At 47.8% G+C, this 19,930-nt stretch overlaps 1 protein-coding gene across 1 annotated transcript in view; it reads left to right on the top strand.

Moving 5' to 3' along the window:
* The window catches only part of RYR3 (ryanodine receptor 3), a 500,519-nt gene that overhangs the window by 301,541 nt on the left and 179,048 nt on the right, over nt 1–19,930 (top strand). The window contains exons 23-31 of the mRNA XM_072808654.1: nt 147–230; nt 2,109–2,268; nt 3,621–3,768; nt 4,622–4,827; nt 5,415–5,589; nt 13,089–13,297; nt 14,862–15,037; nt 16,044–16,080; nt 17,551–17,714. Coding sequence (XP_072664755.1) covers nt 147–230; nt 2,109–2,268; nt 3,621–3,768; nt 4,622–4,827; nt 5,415–5,589; nt 13,089–13,297; nt 14,862–15,037; nt 16,044–16,080; nt 17,551–17,714 — 1,359 coding nt within the window. The remainder of the gene's footprint in view (nt 1–146; nt 231–2,108; nt 2,269–3,620; nt 3,769–4,621; nt 4,828–5,414; nt 5,590–13,088; nt 13,298–14,861; nt 15,038–16,043; nt 16,081–17,550; nt 17,715–19,930) is intronic.

Below are 19,930 nucleotides of genomic sequence, written 5' to 3'. Positions count from 1 at the left end.
GGGGGTGGTGATTATTCATGCCACAGAAGGATTTAGCAGAGTAAGTAACACGTCCACCATTGTTACTTATCAACTCAGATGCAGGTTAGGGTCTTTGCTGTCCTGTATCAAGTTGACCTTTGTCCTCTCCCTCTGTCACATTGCAGAACCCTCCTGGCCCTTGGGTGCCACATCGCTCATATTAATCCAGCTGCTGAGGAGGACCTCAAGAAGGTCAAATTGCCCAAAAAGTAAGTGATTTTTTTTCAAGACTTATTTATTTAATCATGAGAAGAGAGAGAGAGAGAGAGAGAGAGAGAGAGAGAGAGGCAGAGATACAGGCAGAGGGAGAAGCAGGCTCCGTGCAGGGAGCCCAACGTGGGACTCGATCCTGGGTCTCCAGGATCACACCCTGGGCTGAAGGCGGCAGTAAACCACTGAGCCACCTGGGCTGCCCCAATTGATTTTTTTAATGATCGAAGATTTTCATGCTTCAGTCTGAGTTTTTTTTTTTTTTTAACTGGGACGATAGGAGGCCCCTGCACAAAGGCAGGTGATGGTCCCAGATACTTGCTAGCCTCAGTCGAGGATGGTCCTTCCAGTTAAATCCCACACAGAGGTCTGCTGAAGTACAAGTGTCTCTAGGCTTTCCCTCTTTTTGCTCCTTCAGCTAGGACCTGTGCTACTATTGTTAGCTCCAAGCCAGGAGATGTGGCACTCAGATGGGTACACAGCCTTTGGTCTATAAGAATAGCAGTTGCCATAGGAGCATGAAAAATGGTCAGTAGCCATAGCAAAGATTTACTCCTCCAGCGTTGGGCCAGCCTGGTAAGTCCTCGGTGGAAATGATTGTCTCAGCCCCTAAACCTGCCTGCACCCTATTCTCCCTGTCACCTGTACATTCGTGGAGAGGCACATGTTCTCACACACTCAGGTGCACACTCAACTGGCACATCAACTGGCTCGCTCACTTGCTGACCCCCCCACGCACCAACCTTGGGTACACGCGCATTCACATACAGGCATGGCAATTACTTACGAGCCAAGGCAGTGCCAGCTTTAATCAAATGCTTATCTTCCTCTTCTTCCCTGTTAAACTCCCAAGCTGCCAAGTGCCACTCTCAGAGGCAACTCCAGATGCTGAGAGCGGCATGTCCAAGAAGTAGCAGGTAGGAGGGCAAACTGCTGACCAGGCTGCTGGGGTCAGTGCTCAGCAGTCAACATATGTTGTTGCCCACGTGGGGGCTGTTGGGGATGCCCAAGATCCGACATCCCAAGAAGATGGATGATAGGCAGTGTTTAATGCCTGCAGCAGACCCTGCATCTTATGCTGCTTGGCAGTTCCTGTGTAGTGAGAGCCCTGGTCTGCAAGCCATCATGTTCAGGTTCTGGCTCTCATCTGGGCACTCCTTGGCCCTGGGTCCATGGGTGCCTCCAGGTACACATTCCCACATAGCTATGATCGGCTACTTGCCTGAGAGGCACTCCGCAGTGTGGTCATCTCCATTCATGCAGTGTATCTATCCGGGCTCATACTCAGCTTTGTCCCATCTTCACATTATCTGTCAAATTATCTACCCAATTACAGACATTTGAGGCTGTGGCTCCCGAGCTGAACAGGTGAAGGTCACCTCAAGCTCACAGATTCTCTGACGTGGTGGTGATTTTCTTTTTGCACCCAAAATAAAGGTTTAACTTTCTGAGACTGAATGCTCATTCTCTACTGACTTATAAGAAACCATTTGGCTCAAGGTCCTGTCCTTGCCATGCTGCTGGTTGGAATCTTTTCTGTTCTTTGTTTTTGTTTTTTTCTTTTCTGTTTTTGAAGTGAGTTGGAGGAGCTGTACGTAATTCCACAGCACCTAAATGTGCCCCTCATTTGTCAGGCACACAAATAGTTTTCTTAGAAATAAAGCTGGACGGCACTGACCATCCACTTTGTCCAACAGTCAGGAGGTGGATTAGGGGTTTCATCTAAGGACTTGAAAGAGAGCTGAGCTATCCATTCTGCCAGGAAGTAGAACCTGAGATGGTAGCCTAATTTTTTATGGTATTCTTACCATGTGCTAAGATCTGGAATGTGAGAGTCGTAGAGATCTGTTCAAAAATATATATATTTTTACTTATAGCTATATGATGTCCAACGGCTATAAACCAGCCCCTTTGGACTTGTCTGATGTGAAGCTGTTACCGCCTCAAGAAATTTTAGTAGATAAGCTTGCAGAAAACGCACATAACGTTTGGGCCAAAGACAGAATAAAGCAAGGATGGACCTATGGCATCCAACAGGTAAGAAGTACTGGATCAAGTGTGCTGGAAAAGCTAGGAGATGTGGTAATCCATCAAAATTCCATTTTGCATTTTGCTTTGGTGGGTATTTGATTGGAAGATGGAAGCTGCCCTTGCACCCCTTGCACTCTATCCCTCATGCTTCAGCGCACTCGTTATTTATAGAATCTGGGGATTGCATGGAATTTGTAATGGTCACATTGACATTAACTCTAGGCATAATTCCAATTTTGCAGAAGTGGATTGGCTTACCTTTCCTTTGTTAGTTGGTTCACTGGCAATCATGTTTCCTTGTGTGTGCCCACTGGCTGCATCTTTCCTTGTTCCTTGTCTTGCTGTTTGCATTCCAGAGAGCTAAGCTTTCATGCCACTCTCCAAGGCCAGGGGAAGTCTTCTACAAGTCAACATTATAGTTCAGCAGTGTTTCTGGGATGGTCCCAGGTACCTACCACTGAAGATGAAAATGAGAGGGACAAACCAGCCTTCCAGGAAGCCTGTACCCCTTACTTTAGCCCATTGGGCCAGGATTCCTGGGCAGTTCTTGGCTTGCACAGGAGACCGCCAAGACCAGGGCTCAGCAAGGAATTAGGTGGAGTTTAGAACCAACCCATCTCTCCTCAAAATATTTCCTCATCTCCTTAAGTGCCTGAGGAAGTTCAGGGATAGTTGTGTGTACCCATGTTTGTTCATGCCTGAGCCTCTAACTCTGCCCATGTCTGGAAACCAAGAAGACCACAACTATGGAAACCATGGTGGGAAGGGGGATTCAGAACAGCATGTCAGGCATATTCCTTGATGATGACTCACCACTGAGGTCATCACCATTGTTTTCTTACTCCTCCCCAGGGAACTGAGGAGGACTCTAATACAAGTGAGTGCATACTACAATGAAATGGACTCACTGTGGCTCTGCCACCTTTTCTGATGTGAACACAGATGTTTCTCTACATTGTTTCTCTGTTAAAAGACTGTTGTGAGGTGACTGTAACAATTGAAATCATGGCATGATCTTCCACAGGGGAATAGTTACGTAAATCCTCATCTGCCTTGCCTCAGGAATAGAGGTTTCTAACCAATTTCATGACACTTCACTTTATTCACAGGCTGGCATTATTAAAATGTGTTTTTTAATGCTAGGTTTGAACATTAGCAAAAACTCTCCATTTGTATTCATTTAATCCTGAAGAGGACTTGTAAATGAGTATATTGCTAAATATCAAGACGCTGGGGGGAAGAGCTGGTAGGCTGCTATGAGGAAGCCAGGATTGTAGCTGGGAATATGTAAGTGGGACAAGCCTTTTGTAAAGATGAAATGTATTTCCTCAGAACCTCTTTTCTCTGGTTTCACATAGGATTTGAAGAACAAAAGAAATCCCCGGCTGGTGCCATATGCATTACTGGATGAGCGTACCAAGAAGTCCAACAGGGACAGCCTTCGTGAAGCTGTTCGCACGTTTATTGGTTATGGCTATAACATTGAGCCATCTGACCAAGAACTAGGTAACGAGTTGAGATTGTTTATTCTGGTCCCAGTTGACTAAATCAGTCCTCTTCTGCAGAAATGCTGACTGAATAAATCTGACATGTACTATTAGAAATGATATTGGTACCAAAGACCACTAAAGTAAATGGTGTATTTTAACAAGTGAGGGGAGGAGGGAGGAAAACCATGTTTAAACTCTATGATAAGTTTCTGTGGTGAGCACTTCTGTGCCCCAGTCCCATGAGGAATAAGTGATCCTCTGACATAACTGAGCTTTTTGGGATATTTGGTCATAAATCCAAGTTACCTCTTCTTTATCAAACATGTGAATATCAGCTTACTTTGGGTCCAGGGTGTCTTATCTCTAAATTCAGTTCTAGCACTGATGAAAAAATCACCAGGCCATAATTGATGAACATGTCATTGTTATCCCATACCCAAGGAGAACTATAGGCAAATTAGGGCAGTATTACAAGTGATTAAGAGGGTAGATTTGGCATAAGACAGACCCGGGTTCAAATCCCTACTCCAGTTTACTGGCTCTGTGACCTTGAACAAGTAAACCTTTCTGAGCCTTAATTTTTTCATCTGTAAAGACAGTATTACTGACCTCATAGGGTTGTTACTAGATATAGTAGTTTCTAAAGGATCTACTGCAAAGTAATCGCTCAGTGAATGTTCGCTTATATTCTGATTATGATATGGTGATAATGGTGATTCTTATATTATGAACAAAATACCATGTTGGGTAGTGGGAGGACTTTGTCAGTCTTTGTTGTGAAATTCTTTTGAGGAATGCTACCTAATTATTAAAGGCCTGTGTTCTCTATTTACCTCCTGCACCCTCTGCTCTTTTCCTTTTCACAACAGCTGACCCAGCTGTGGAGAAAGTCAGCATAGACAAGATTCGATTTTTCCGGGTAGAGCGGTCTTACGCAGTAAGATCTGGAAAGTGGTATTTTGAGTTTGAGGTGGTGACAGGAGGAGACATGCGCGTCGGCTGGGCCAGGCCAGGCTGTCGGCCTGACATTGAGCTGGGGGCCGATGACCAAGCCTTTGTGTTTGAAGGCAGCAGGGTAAGTCTGGATAGTGTCCACATGTCCTCAGTCCTCAGTCCATGTTTCCCTTCTCCAGACATTTCCCTGAAATTGGAAGTACTAAATGTCTGGATCGCTAGCTTCAAAGTGAGTTGCCACCACCATTGCTAATTTAGATCATTGAATGGTTATTGCTAGTGATTATTGTTTTGTTCTTTGCTCTGATAAAGGGAGGGCTATGTGTCCCCATCCTTTATATAAGCTCCATATCTACCCTGTACTTGAGCCCATTGCCTCCATTCCAGAGGAGGTTCACAGAACAGACTGTAGCCAGTTTGTAAGGAAATCTTACCACTTTGTTCCAGAGGGAGTTTGCTTGCTGTTATAGCTGACTAGGTGTTAGGAGACTCTGGCTACTTTTTCTGATGAGCCTCTGTAAGTTGGTTTCATTTATTTGTAAGATAGTTCATTCCTTCCTGTGAATTGTCCCTGCTAGAGAGATGAGTACCTTGTAGAAATCAGGTACCAGTACCAGTTAGGAGAAATTCCTCATGCAGTCATTTATTCAACTGCATGGGGCTTTTAGGACCTCTAGTTATCTAAGCTCTTGGGGCCTTGTTTCCTAGGGCCAGCGTTGGCATCAAGGCAGTGGGTATTTTGGACGTACATGGCAGCCAGGAGATGTGGTTGGATGTATGATTAACCTGGATGATGCTTCAATGATCTTCACACTGAATGGGGAGCTGCTGATCACCAACAAAGGCTCTGAACTTGCCTTCGCTGATTATGAGATTGAGAATGGTAAATCTGCCACCTTCCCCACCCTCATTCCAGCTCTATGAGTTGAGGGAAAACCCAAGGAGAGCTGGGTGAATTCATCTACCTCCTTATTTAGGATGAACCATCTTTTGCATATTTGAAGCCCTGATGGTGAAGACTAGCCCATGTACTATCATTTTTGAAAAGTCAAGACAAATAATGGTGATGGTTGGTACGTGCAGCATAAATATAAGTTCTGAACTTCCAGATAGATTAAGAAGCTCTCCTCTGATTCCCTTACGCTGTGCCTTGGTGTATTACAGTTTCCCAGTATTACAGAAGAAATGCTAATTGTATCCGGACTTACACCTCTGGGAGAATAGAAAAGTCAGTGAATTAAAGAATTATCCTTTTATTCTCATTTGAAATGTCAGTTTGCATGTTTGTGTAATTGAACTTGATGCTTTGATGAAAACCATTGAAACAAAAGTTCGACTTAGCTGTTCCTTGAATGAAATATAATTTATTTTGAAATTCAAACATGCTATGAAACCCAAGTACAGTTGTACTCATTAAAGGTCCTGAATAGACAGACGGCAGTCAAGGCAGTGCCTTCAGCTACACAAAGGAGCAGTCAGCGCTTCTCATTTCCTGTATGCGTAACTACGTTATGTCCAAACGTGGTTGGCCGCATATAGGAGAAGGAGCACTGGCCTGTGAGTCAGCTGACTCGCTCCTGATAAGCTTTGTGGCTCCTAGACAGCCTTGGCTTGACCTCTCTGGGCTTCACTTTCTTCATCTATACCAGAAAATTGGAAGACAGACCATATAAGTTCAATGGCAATGACTTAATACCTACTGTATGCACACCCCTATTTTGATGCTGTGCCATTCTCTTTTTAATTATAGATGATGATGAGGTGAAGTAGTTAAGAAGGCAAGAGGCTGCTCTGGGTCAGGTGACCTGGGCTTTCCCCTAGCTACTGCCCTCTCCATCTGTGACATCTTGGGTTGACTTTATTTAACATCTTCTCCCCCTCTGTAAATGAGGAGGGCTCCTGTTAGCTCTAGATTTCTGAAACCCTATAAGATGAAACTACTTTCACCTATAAAGATAAAACTACATAGCAAGAGCAGCAGAAATATGTGTAACTGTGTGTATAATAACATGAATATTCTTTATTTAGAGAGTTTTTTACTTTATAATAATGACTTTCATGCTTTTTATGGACACCTATTATCTGTACCTGAACATACTTGAAGAGAACTTTAAAGGTTTTCAAAGACCCACACATATGGGGAAATAGAAAGGTTGCAAGTCACCATCTTTTCCTAGAAAGACAAGATGACTAAAGCCAGATGGGGTAATATTTGAATGCCTTCTGTAAAGGTTTAAAATCAAGGATTTAAAGAATTAATCCTTGTTGCAGACACCTGTGGGAAACATGTTGCCAGCAGAATGACTTCTATGCCGTCCAGAGGCAAAGCAGAGGAAATGTGTATGTAGGTAGGAGGATAGTGTAGCAAAGCCACCTAACACTGCTCTTAGGAAACTGTCATCTGCTGAGTACCCACCACATGCATTGTTCCTCTCTTGAGGCCAGGAGGAAAAGGAAGAACTAGAAGATTTAGGCTCATCCCCAAGGAAAGTAGCTCCCAAGGAAAGTAGGAAGATTTAGGCTCATCCCCAAGGAAAGAATCTTCTAGTTCTTCCTTTTCCTCCTGGCCTCAAGAGTAAGGTAAAAAGAGTCCAAAGATCGGGGACCTTCTCCTGGCTCTACCGTCTATGAACCAGGGGGGGTTACAGGAGGTTACTTATCTCTGAGGTAAGGAAGAGATAAGAATCTTGTCTGTTGTGCAGAATTATGAGAACTTGGTAAAGTCCAAAGCCTTGCTGCTCAAAGTGTGGTCCACTTGTGAGAAATGCAGGATCTCAGGCCCCCATGCTAGACCTAGTGAGCCCCAAACTGCTGACACCACTCCAGTGGTCTGCATGCACATTAAAGCATGAGAAGCAGTGGTTCGAAGTATATATTAATGCAAACAACAGCAGTGGTCAGGGGGTCATTTTCTTGTTTTAAAATACAAGAAATACATTTAAAATACAAGAAATACATTTTCTTCTTTTAAAATACATAACCCATAAATATGCAAAGATAACTCCTAACACAAAGGAGCAGGTTAGAAGTGACAAATGACGAATACAGAATGGAAATTCTATGAATATAGGCTTGGAACTGAATGTGAAAGAGAGAATCTGAGAGGTCCACCTCTAAGGAGCAAGGTATTCCCCTCTAGAGATCTAACTACAGTAATAATTATAGTATATGAGTAGTATGAGTAATAGTGTGGACTTGGGGAAATTCAGGAAAGGGCAGAAGAGTTTGGAAGACTTTTGTATGGAATTTATGGAAGACAAAGCTGTTAAGATTAGAGAAGGTGCAGGTGACAGCCTCGAATACCAGGACTCAGTCTTTTCATTCAAGAAATTTGTGTTGTCTAACTTGGGCCAAGCACCCTTGGACTTCACTCCCCAAGGCATGGGTTTGAGCAGAGGAACACTATCAAGAAGAGGGATGTTTTACAATAACCCTGCTTTTTGAGGATCATCTGTGTTGTAATGAAAGAAATGCCTCCTAGACCTTTTGTGTACAGGGATGCTGTCTGACCTTCAGAATAACAAAGTGTATTATTAGTGAGCTGTTTTATAATAGAATTGTGCCATATTTCATTAAATATTATGCTGTAATATTGTGTTGCACTTTAATAATACAGAGACGAGATAGTGAGATAGTTGGAAGTCCCTTTCCGTTCTCTGGTGGATCAGGAGTCTGTAGAAGGACACTTGAGAGGAAGTAGGCATGCCACTCTTTGATGACAACAGTCCTGTAGCATCTCTCTGCTCTCTGCTCTCTCATAGTGTCTCTCTGGTAGAAAGAGGAAGCAGTCCTTGCCTTGAGCTGTTATGAGAAAGCATCTGTTGAAAATAGAGCATTTTATATGTGGTAGCCCCCCAGAAAACAGAATCTCCTATGTGCGTTTCTTCTGGTTGCCAGCATGCCTTGATTTGGACCATTGCCCTAGTAGGAGTTGTGCTGATGGGAAGTTTCTAGTCCTTTGAGGGAAGGAGTGGGGACAGGCATTCCAACTCATGGCTGTTTTCTTCTGAGTTATTTATAAATTGTTATCTCTATCCTCTTCTTTTTTTTTTTTAAAGATTTTATTTATTTATGCATGAGAGACACAGAGAGAAAGAGGCAGAGGGAGAAGCAGGCTCCATGCAGGGAGTCCGATGTGGGACTTGTTCCCGGGATTCCAGGATCACGCCCTGGGCCGAAGGCAGGCGTTAAAACCGCTGAGCCACCCAGGGATCCCATCTCTATCCTCTTCTGCATCGTAGTTGATAGACTCTTACCTGCCTCATCAGTAGTGTTCTAATCCTTGTTCCTTCCTCTGATCCCTGGCTGGGACCATTACAGCTCTCGATGTTGTCACCTAATAGCATCTGGAAGCTCAGAGGCTTCCCTGGTGAAACGTTTGCTACTATTCTTCCCTTTCCTTCTACTTTATCAGAAGATAAAATTCTGAACATCCTGTTAGACTTCCTACGTGATGTCTGAGCAAGGCTTTCCTGCCTGTGTCCCGTGCCAGGTCTCTGCCAGGCACTCCTCTGAGACACACACTGCTCCACTGCAGCTTTGGGGTCTGCAGGGACGACCTCGCAGCTTGTCCCCTCAGTGGCTTGTCAGGATTGAACAGATCCCCAGTTCTGCTGGCAGCTTTTCTGTAGGTGGCAGGAGATCGTACCTGGGGGAGGTGTCACTGCCATCTGCGTGCAAACCACACTGCAGCCGCCCCGGGGTCCCCTGGCTCTCCCTCCAGGTGAGTGTGATGGTTCAGAAAGTGGCTAGAGCAGGGGAACGTAGTCCCTCATTTCCCATGTTTGCTGTAAGGCTTGGGACAACCTCCATGCTGTCCCTAAATTCTATCTCCCTGAGGCTTAGCGAGAAAGGAGAGCAAATGGGGAACACACGTGCTACTGGGGTGAGACTCTCAGAAATGCCTGGGAAATGTCCTGGCTGCTCATCTAAACACTGCTCTCCAAGACCTCAGTTTTTCCTTTACTGGTAGTGAGTTGCTCTCGTGTCTTTCCGCAGCTTGAAAGGGATTAACAAAAGGTCCATGGTTTAGATTTTCTTGGGAACCAAGTTGTTTTTTTTTCCCCCAAGCTCCCAAATTATTAAAGATGGCCCCCGGACTATCCCTCTTCCTAACCACAGAACTAGTAAGGGGGCCTTGTGATAGAAAAGTTAACAGAACCTGGAGTCTTCTGTAGGATTTAAATGCCTGTGTTCTTGTCAGTGCTCTCCTGAACAAGAACTCTGTGCACATCTTGGTTCAAGATAATGTCATCTGTAAATTTTCTTTTCACACCTCTTTGAAAATGTCAGCATATTGAGGCTCCTGGGTGGCGCTGTCAGTTGAGTATCCAACTCTTGGTTTTAGCTCAGGTTGTGATCTCAGGGTTGTGGGGTTGAGCCCCATGTCAAGCTCCATGCTCAGCATGGAGTCCACTGGGGATTCTCTCTCATTCTTCCTCTGCCCCTCCTACTTGTGTGCGTGCGCTCTCTCTCTCTCTCTCTTTCAAATCAATAAATGGATTTTTAAAAAAAAAAAAAAAAAAAAAGCACATTGCATCTTTTAGGCTGCATAGAGGGAGGGGCATTTCTTTCCCCTTTATTTTTTGGCCTCTTCTCCAGTGTCCTTTGAAGCTAGGGGCTAAGTTGTGTTATGAGAGCCACTACTCATGCTAATACCACATGGCCTTACCAAATGGGTCTTCTTATCCAGATTTACTTCAGGAGGGCATGTGGCCACTTAAGAGGTAGCCCTTTTCATCTGAGGGGCCTTCAGCACTTCAAGGTTGTGGGTCTCCAGCTGCTTTATCTGGAGGCAACTGGTCAATGACATAACACTTAGGAAAAGTGAAGAAAAAGTCACAAAGCAAGTCATTGTAGATAAGGCTTAGTTCCCATTGCTTTCTCTGGACCACCTCCCTGGCAGTGTTCTGCATGTACTGGCTCTGCATGCTTACCAGGTGACAGGCCTGGAGCCAGCTCTCCAGGCTGCTAAGGCTCCATTTCCTGTACTGTAAAATGGGCCTAGTGGGTAACTCTGCACAGCATGAAGCCCAGTGCCCAACACCTAGAAAGTACCCAATACCTATTAGCTGTTGTGGTTTCATCATCGGTGTCCCCCTTTCCCCATCAGGCAGAGTCAGAACATTACATGAGATGTTAATGCTGCAAGAAAGAAAGATCATCACGAGAGCCTCTCAGCCAGGTGATGGGAGCTGATTCGGTGTACCCAGGTACCAAGTGTTCTTCCCTGGGGGAAAGCACTGGCACCTCATGAGGATTTATCTTTGCTCCTGGTGCTCTCCTGGTTCTCTCTTTTCTGATCCAGGCCTTTACAGAGGCTGTCCCAGATGTGCCCACTCGGTCCCAGGAGATGTCCCAAGTCTCTCCCCTGCTGCTGTCACGTCCACGACGACTGTGGCCACGCCTTCTCTCAGACTCTGTTCGGCTGCCCCAGTAGAGACAGCCACTGTCGTGCAGGGATGGCACAGGACCCGGTAACACATCCAGTCCCCTGCCCTGGGACATGACTGCTGTTTAAATTATCCGCTGGAACATTCAGCCCTTCTCTTGCACAATGACTGGCAGCTGGTCTACGAGTCACAGTGTGTAGGGTCTTGTCCCCTCTTGTTACGTGCCCTTCTCATGACTTTGGTCAGGTCCATTAGCTCCTCAGGTCTTTAGTTCTGTCCTCAGTAAAGTGCCGTCTCCTTTGCTGGTAGCTTAGGAATGAGGAGGATCTGAGGTCCCTCAGAAGAAAGGCTTCCCGCCAACATGACCTGCCTTCCTCTGCGTGTGCCTCAGAGCACTGCTGGGTCTGTGACCAGGAAGTCACTCATGTGACTCAAGTCATTCAGAGGTCCTCCCCTCAGTCTCTTCCCTCCCGGGCTTCCCTAGTGTGTGTGCACCCCACCTCCCCAGCTGATAGAGAAGAAGAGAGGGGGCACCAGCTTTCCTAAGACGGCCTTTCTCTGCTCACATCAGGGTGAGGCTGCTTTGTGATCATGGCCTCAAGGTAAGACTAGATGGTGGCAGTTCTCTGGGCTGTGTTAGCCCCGTTAGCAGAGACCAAACGTGGCCTCGGGAGCGGTGGTATTTCACAGCAGGGCTTTCACACCTCACCAACTCCCTGTTTGTAGAAGCTCCTCAGGATCAGGATGCTTTTCTTCCTTCACATCTTCCCCAGTGCAGGATGGAGCCCTTTGTCCCAAGGGGGACCCAAGAAATGTCGCTAAGAAGCAATGCTCATTCCACACACAACCAGACTTCCAGGGGTCCCTTAGGGATCTAACCTGTCCCACCTGCCTTCCTGACGGCCAGACTACCAGTGTGCAACCCGTCCTCTGCATCCCTGGGCGCAGACTCTGTATAAACATCACCCTCATTCTGCTAACATTGCATTAAAGCTCTTGCATTTGAAATGATCACAGATGGCATCAAGTAGTGTCCTGAGTGAGTGGGACTCGATCCCAGGACTCCAGGATCATACTCTGGGCTGAAGGTGGCGCTAAACCACAGAGCCACCGGGGCTGCCCCAACACCAGTTTTCTTTGTGGGGGCTCCTCAGCCCCTGGCCTCAGTGCTCCTGCACCCTCCTGTGATAATTAGTGCTCTCCTAGCCCTGCGGATTTGTGGGTCTATGATTATGATTTACAAATATCCCACAAACAAGAACAGCAAACAATTGGAACCTTGGCTCTGGAATATTCTGCGTGGCAGTTTTCTAATATGATAAGATGCAGGCAGAAGCTTGGAAAGAGATTGTAATGGTAGGAGGGGAGGTTAGAAACATCCCTGAAGCTCCTACAGGGAGACCTAGCCTCCTGCTTGGATGGGGAGCAAACAGCAGGCTCAGGGCACAGCCACTTGTAAACAGTATTTTGTAAACCAGCAGCATCAGTGTTAGCCTCTAAACCCTCCCAGAATCCCACTCAAAAGGGAGAGAACCACTCATTTCACTGGGGCAGATGCTGAGACATGAGGCTATTTTGTTTGTGCCAAGTCCTTCTTTAGGCTTCTTGGGTTGTTTTGTTCTTGGCAGTGTTTAAAATTTCCCAGGGCCAAATGTCAATTTTCACAAAAGCGTAGACAAGGACTTTTATTTATCCACTTACTGGTCTTTTCCAGCTGACATTTCTTTACACCTCTTATGAATAATCTTGGTTGGATGATCGTTTCTCTCCCAAATCATCTCCAACCAAATTCAGTTATGCTCCCTGTGCACCATGGCAGCCAGAGTCCCTTTGACCTCCTGTTGGGTCTGTGCACCAGGAGGAAAGATAAGGGCTGGTGTCCTGCCTTTCCTCCTAGACTCAGAGCCGTTGGGAAGCAAAGGCCTGACTTCCTCACAGCTCCCAGGGATGGTCCTGTGGGCTGAGGCAGGCTCTTTTGCACACTCCTCAGGCTTTGTGCCCATCTGCTCCCTGGGACTGTCTCAGATCGGCCGCATGAATCTCGGGATGGATGCCAGCACCTTCAAGTTTTATACCATGTGTGGCCTTCAAGAGGGCTTTGAGCCTTTTGCTGTCAACATGAACCGCGATGTTGCAATGTGGTTCAGCAAGCGCCTCCCGACGTTTGTCAACGTGCCAAAGGATCATCCACATATAGAGGTAACATTACATGTCGTGAGTGGCCCTGGCAGAGCAGGTGACCAAGCCATTAAGCTCCTGCTAATGCTCCTGTCAACAGGCAGCTGCTTACCTAGCCAGGCCCTGGCTGCCTCCCCGCTGCCTCTTCGCTGGCCCTCAGGGCTGTAATCCTGGGGCAGCTCAGTGGCACCTTGCAGATAGCACTCACTTTGCAGACACATCCTTGCAGTTGGGTCCCCAAGCCTTTGAGCCACTCTTTCATCCAGGTGTCCCTGTATTGCTGTGGCCATATGAGTACAGTATCCAAAGGCCTTAAGCATTTTTCTGAGAAAGTTCAGTACCTATAGTCCAGATGATATGCCCCAGATGTAGTTCCATGCTCCTAACATGAAGTCTTTTAGGTCCTATTTATTTGTGCTGAGTTACTTCCAGCATTTTAAGGTGACATGTAGTAGTTATGGTACCCTCACCCTGTAGGAAGGGGCCAGGAGGGGCCAGAGATAACAGGAGCCTGATGTGGGTGCTGGCTCCATGTCTCCTGGCCCCCATGGAAACCCACCATGGCTTTATCATGCGGGGTACGGGGGGTGAGGGGATAATGGGAAGTCAAACCAGCTCCACTGAGGCATGAGATGCCGTGGTTGCTCCCACCTGACTATAACTTCCCTTCACTCCCCATCCACTGTAGATCCAGCAAGCATCACCTCCTAATCCTCCCCTTTTCCCTACAATCTTAAGTACTAGAGACTTTTATTTCTGTGACTCTTACCTGATCGGCACTTTGGAAAGCTGGCTCATAAACTTTTAGAGGTAATAAACCCCTCTGACAAACCAGTGGAATCTGGAGACCCTGTTGGAAAGATACACAAACCACACAAAAATACGCAAGCATGCTTAGACATGCCGCGACAGGAGCTGCTCTCTAGTTGCGGGGCGGCGCTTAGACCCCAGGAAAGCTGTTATTGTTTTGAGTCTTAGTTTACTCCCTCTGCACCCTCTCCCCGCCCCCCCCCCCCCACGTACACACACATTTTGAAGACCCAGTTTTGCTCTCTCCTCCCCCAAGCCCGTCCCTTGCAGCGCTGTGCCCTGGCCCTGGGAACTTCCCACTGTCTCCAGGTGCCTCGGCACCTAGGCTGCGCTTGGGGTGCGGCTGGGAGATGCACCAGGTGGGAGGTGACCCCTCCCAGGGAACTGCGATGTTTCTCCTGCAGCTTTGGGCTTTCTACTGTCTTTCTCCTTACGTAGTCTCTGGCCCACCGACAAGGGAAATCTCTGGAAACGTTTTCTTCTTTAGCCCCTTGACCTGAAAGTCACCCTCGGCAGATGGCACCCTAACCCCCCACTCCCCACCCGTTACAGCGGTTCTCACACTTGATCTGACAGAAGAGCCACCGGGCACGTTCTTAAATCTGTAGTTTCCATAGCCAGAGGCGACTGTGCTATTGTAATGGTGAGAGTAATGGTTTGGTGAGCGCAGGTGACAAGGTTTGGGCTCACAGAAGCGCTGACAGAAGGACGTCACTGAGGGCAGGTGGGCCGGGTCGGCCCGCAGGCGAGTCGGTGAGGACGTGTGCTGTTCCAGGTGGTGAGGGTGGACGGCACCGTGGACAGCCCCCCCTGCCTCAAGGTGACCCACAGGACGTTCGGCGCGCAGAGCGGCGGCGCCAGCATGGTCTACTGCCGCCTGAGCATGCCCGTCGAGTGCCACTCCTCGTTCAGCCACGGCCCCTGTCCGGACGGCGACGCGGTCCACAAGAGGTGAGCGCCGGGCCTCCCGCGCCCCCAGCGGCTCGTGGCACGTGTGACGACTGCCCCCCGCCCGTCCGCCTCCATGTCTGGCTCCCCCAGACCACAGCCCGAGCTCACGGGGAGAACGTGCGTGTCTACACGCGTGCCCGCGCACGCTCGTGAGTGCTCGTGCAATGTGTACCCGGGGGCCCGTCACCCCACAGGGGGTCACGTCTAGTGGGAATGTTTCTGCTCTTCTCGAGCCCACTGGGTCCTCCACCTCCTTGCAGTCTCCAGGGCGTCTGTTCTGGAGCCCAAGGAAGACAAGTGCCTGAGAGGGCACAACCGTCGTTGCCTTTGTGGGAAACTAAAAGCCTCCAGGGGACACACTGCCTCCCTGTGCGACTGTGGCCACGGTCCAGGTCGGCAGCTGCGCGACTGATGACTGCTGTGACCTCTTCCTGACACGGAACGTGTTCTTTGTGGTCGTCTTTCCTTTAACGTCTCCTTCTGATTGCCGGCGTGTGTCTGCCCACTGGAGCTGTGTCGGCTGGGCCTCCCCCTGACCCTCGCACTCTGGGCAGTGTTAAACAGGCACGGCTGCAGGAAAGAATAGGACGGTGCTTTGGTTTCCTTTTTGTATGTTGGATTTGCCAACATACAGTATGACACTCAGTGCTCAGCCCGTCCAGCGCCCCCCTCAGTGCCCGTCCCCCCACCACCCACCTCCCCTTCCCCCAGGAAAGGATGGTGCACTTAGAGCCATGTAGCTCAGCCTTCCCTACCACCCCCACCCCAAGCTCTGACCCAGTGTCTGGGCTGACAGAGTTGGAAGTCACAGCCTTGGCTTGTGGTAGCAGGTTACAGATGCCCAGGCCCCAGGACCAGCTGGGATCACTCATGTACGGGAAATAGTTTTGCAAGCTTGCTTTCATTATTAAAGGGAGAGCAATTGCCTGTCAGAGTTGTGAAATTCTCTATACAGTTGAGTAACTAAAAGGTGGATTCTCTTCCTCCCACCCCGCCCCCACTCCAGGAAACAGATGCAAGAAATACTCTCTCCTACAACAACGGTAAGTAAATGTGTTCAATTACTGTTTTAATTATTTGATTCTTTGTTGTGCCTGATAATACGCCCCTTACAGCAGAGATCTGTCTAGAGATCCCGTGTAATTGCCAATTACCCTATCCCTTAATATCCACCTTGATGCTTCCAGAATGCATCTCTGACATTTCTCAAATGGGAGAAGAAAGACAGTTACTTCGTACACAGCAGAGGCTCCACTTGAAGCTCCCGATTGGGCATCACTGTGCACTTGTGCCCCTTGGCCCCAGGGACCAGCACTGCCTTTCTGATTGAAATGAGCATGTTGGGGGGCAGGGGGCTCTTTCATTTCATCCTTTTGTTTGTTCTTTTATATAAACTTCTGAATCAACTCTCCCATCTCTCCAAGCTGCGCTAGGAATAATGTCGAAAGCAATCAAGTGAAAAGCAGGAGCAGAGAACAGTCCAGATGATGGAAGCTGATTTTGGTCCCCTTTCTAAAGTGATACAATAGTCAGAAAGCAACACTCACTAATGTCTGTCTTTGCACGTCCTGACCCCCCCCCCAAAAAAAATTTTTCTTTGGAAGAAATGCATGTCACCCCTTCTGTAAAGTTATCCTGCCATGACAGATTATCCATCATCAGGGATGAGACTGTGGCTGCAGCACGTCATGCGTGTACTACGTGCAGGGCACGGCGCTAGGAGCCTGGTGTCCCCTCGCCCACACCATCCCCACGGCCACCCCATAAGGCAGACAATACCATGCACTGTGAAGCACAGGACAAGTGAGGTGCCCCAGGACGCACAATTAATAGATGCCGGTGGCAAGATTCCAGCCCCAGTCTGGCCAGCTGACCCTTTTATCTGCTCATCAACAAGATACAACAGGCTAGCAGTAAGGGACTTCGTTACGAATAGATGTGCTCAGTTTCATAAGGAGGATGAGGAAGCTGCCCCTTAGCCCAGTGTCTCAGCTCTTGGCACAGGTAGTGGTGGCACAACCACCACGGTTCTCAGCAGTGTCTGGCCTCCAGCCTGATGACCACACGAAGCACCTCTGGCCGCCATGGGGGCTTTTTCTTTCTCAGCATCTTTTTCAAGACTTTCAGAACAGCAGTGACAAGTACTTTGCACCGCCCTATAGAAGTGGGAGGTGTCGCAGGGTCATCAGCTATTCTGTCTCCCAGGGCTTGGGCTCGGGCTCTGTGCCAGCCGTTCTGGACGGCAGCCCCCTGATTTCATGGGCAACACCTCTGGGCCAAGGGTGGTAGATAAAGTGCTCAATTGTCTCAGTTCCAAAACACCAAGAAAAGGGAAACACAGGGAAGCCTGATGCTCTGGTCAGCCCCATCCTAAGTCTGGAGTGCAGTACAGTTCAGCTCTAGAGCAACATGTGCTTTTTAAGAAAAGAGGGCCCTGTGGGCCTTGCATTGGGGTCTGTCAGACCTGCCCCCCAACTGGGGGCCACTCACCCCACCCCATGCTCTCTCCCCAGCAGTGCTACTATGCAATCCGCATCTTTGCTGGACAGGACCCCTCCTGCGTCTGGGTCGGTTGGGTCACTCCAGACTATCACTTACACAGTGAGAAGTTTGACCTGAATAAGAACTGTACAGTGACTGTGACTCTAGGGGATGAGCGAGGCCGAGTCCATGAAAGGTAAGGGGGCTCCCGAGGGATGGGGCTGGCCATCAGACTCCTCTCTCCCACCACCCAGCTGTCATCTTTCCCCTTCTGCCCAACACCCTGAAAGAAGGAAACACCTCAATGTCTATGAGGAAGGAGATGGGAAGCACAGGCCTCAAATCCTCTGCCAAACAGGGAGTACTGTGGCAGATGTGGGATTAGTGAGGATAGAGGGCAGTTTCATCCCAAGTATACAACATGACGTGGGAATGGGAGCCACAGATGGACACTTAGGAGTGTGTGCTCCCTCATAGACTCCTCTCTGTGAGTGCTGTGTAAGCCCCAATCTCCACAACGTCTAAACAAGACAGAGAAAAACCCCTAGGTGCTTGAAAGAAGCCAATTCAGAAGACATAAAAAGATGCGCCACATCGTGTAGTAACCAATCAACTCAGAGCTCCTCATGCTAAGGATGTGAAGTGTCTGAAAGCATTAAGGAACATAAGATACAGCAAATGCCTGAATAAAGACCACAGATAGAGATTAGGGATCTTTGAGAAAGCACGTTTTAGGTACACGCATGCCTTCCCACTGTCCACTGAGTCTGGGAGTATCGGGGTTGGGGATTGCCACCAGACAAAGAGTCTCTGGCCAGCAGTGCCCCAGAGGTGACCAGGGACACCATGCCTTGAGTCCACCCAAGTGGGATTTTATTAATAGAGTCTTTCCTCAAATGGACATGTCTGGAGGTGTAGTAAACTGTTTCTCTAGCCGACCTTTAGCCCTACAAAGCCAGGAATGTTTTGTAGCCAGTGTTCTTTAGGTGCTACTAGCTCACCAGAGACTGGTGGCCAGAGAGGTCACATATAATCGCCATGTCTTGCAGGACCACTGTGGGGTAGGTGATTAACAGCCAACTCTGGAAGCAAACTGCCTGGGTTTTAGACTGGGTTCCAGAACTTAACAGAGGTGTCTTGACTTTGGACCACTTAGCCTTCCTGGGCTTCAGTTTACTCATCTATAAAATGAGGATGATTGTTCCATGCTCATAGAATGATATTAAGATTAAATGAGATAATACCTAGAAAAATGCCTACAACAATGCCTTGACCCCTTACTCTTATTACCACTACTGGATGTGGATCATGTTACAGAACCCAGAAGATATGCTGCAAACAATATCCAGTGTCTTTTTGGCTTGGGAAGGAAAGCATGTGAAAGTGGTCAAAAGACTGCTCTTCAGCCAGAAGAACAGAAGGCAGACATGTCCATCCCAGCTTGGTTTATTGCTCGAGTTTGCTGGCTGTGCCACGCCAGACAGATTACTTGATTTACCTGCGCCTCAGTGACCACATTTATTTTGAAAGCTGACATGTTAGCACTAGAACAAGACCCAGTAGACAGTAGGCACTCAGTAATTCTTAGTTCCTATCTTGCATAATAAGGAATAAGTATGGAATCAATTTTCAGATGTTTTGAGGCATTTCAAATTTGGGCCCTTTAAAATATGACCAAAGTGTGACATGTCACATTCCCACAGCTTCAATACATTAGTAGTTGAATCCTACAGTAGGCATCAATGTACTTAGCAGTCTCATCACTGAAAGGCAGTAATAGCATGGCTACTGTTGAGCCTTTATGGAAATCCTGCCCTGGCTATCACTCTTTGGGGGCCAGTTGGCACGGGCCTGGCCCAAGGGGCATTCACACTGAGAAACCAGCCAACTGGTGCCCCAAAGGGGAAGGTAGGAGAGGAAGGGAACAAATGCTTATAAAGGAAATTTTTGGTCTCAAGGGGGAAATTATATACTTCTAGAGCTTGAAAGAACCTTGGAGAATTCTAATCAAACCTTTAACTTTCCAAGGTCATCCTGACCTCAGGATGTTGAAAGGAGCTGCATTAAAGCATCAGCTATAGAGTCACTGTCTTGTGTAGCCTGAGAAAAAGCACATTGATGGTACTCCAGAAAACTGGTTCCTCAAGCAGTGTGCACCAGGACTGAGCTTAAGAGGAGACCAGATTGTCCGTCTCTCGCCCACAGTCATGGTGACGGGCTCTGAGAATCACGTCTGCCACTGTACCACCTCTCCAAAGCCCACCCAGGATTTTAAATCTTTCATTTGAGGAGACAGGCTTTCAAGCCTTCATGGCTTTTTGGCTATTAGTCTTGGCTTTCAAATATAGATGCCTGTGAATGTGCCATCCCAAGGAATGTGGGCCGGGGTTTCAAGTATGTTACACCTTCTTC

The sequence above is a fragment of the Canis lupus genome, chromosome 32, assembly GCF_048164855.1.
Source record: "Canis lupus baileyi chromosome 32, mCanLup2.hap1, whole genome shotgun sequence".
Classification (NCBI taxonomy): domain Eukaryota; kingdom Metazoa; phylum Chordata; class Mammalia; order Carnivora; family Canidae; genus Canis; species Canis lupus.
Note: the sequence above shows the minus strand (reverse complement) of the source record. Positions and strands in the feature narration are given on the sequence as shown.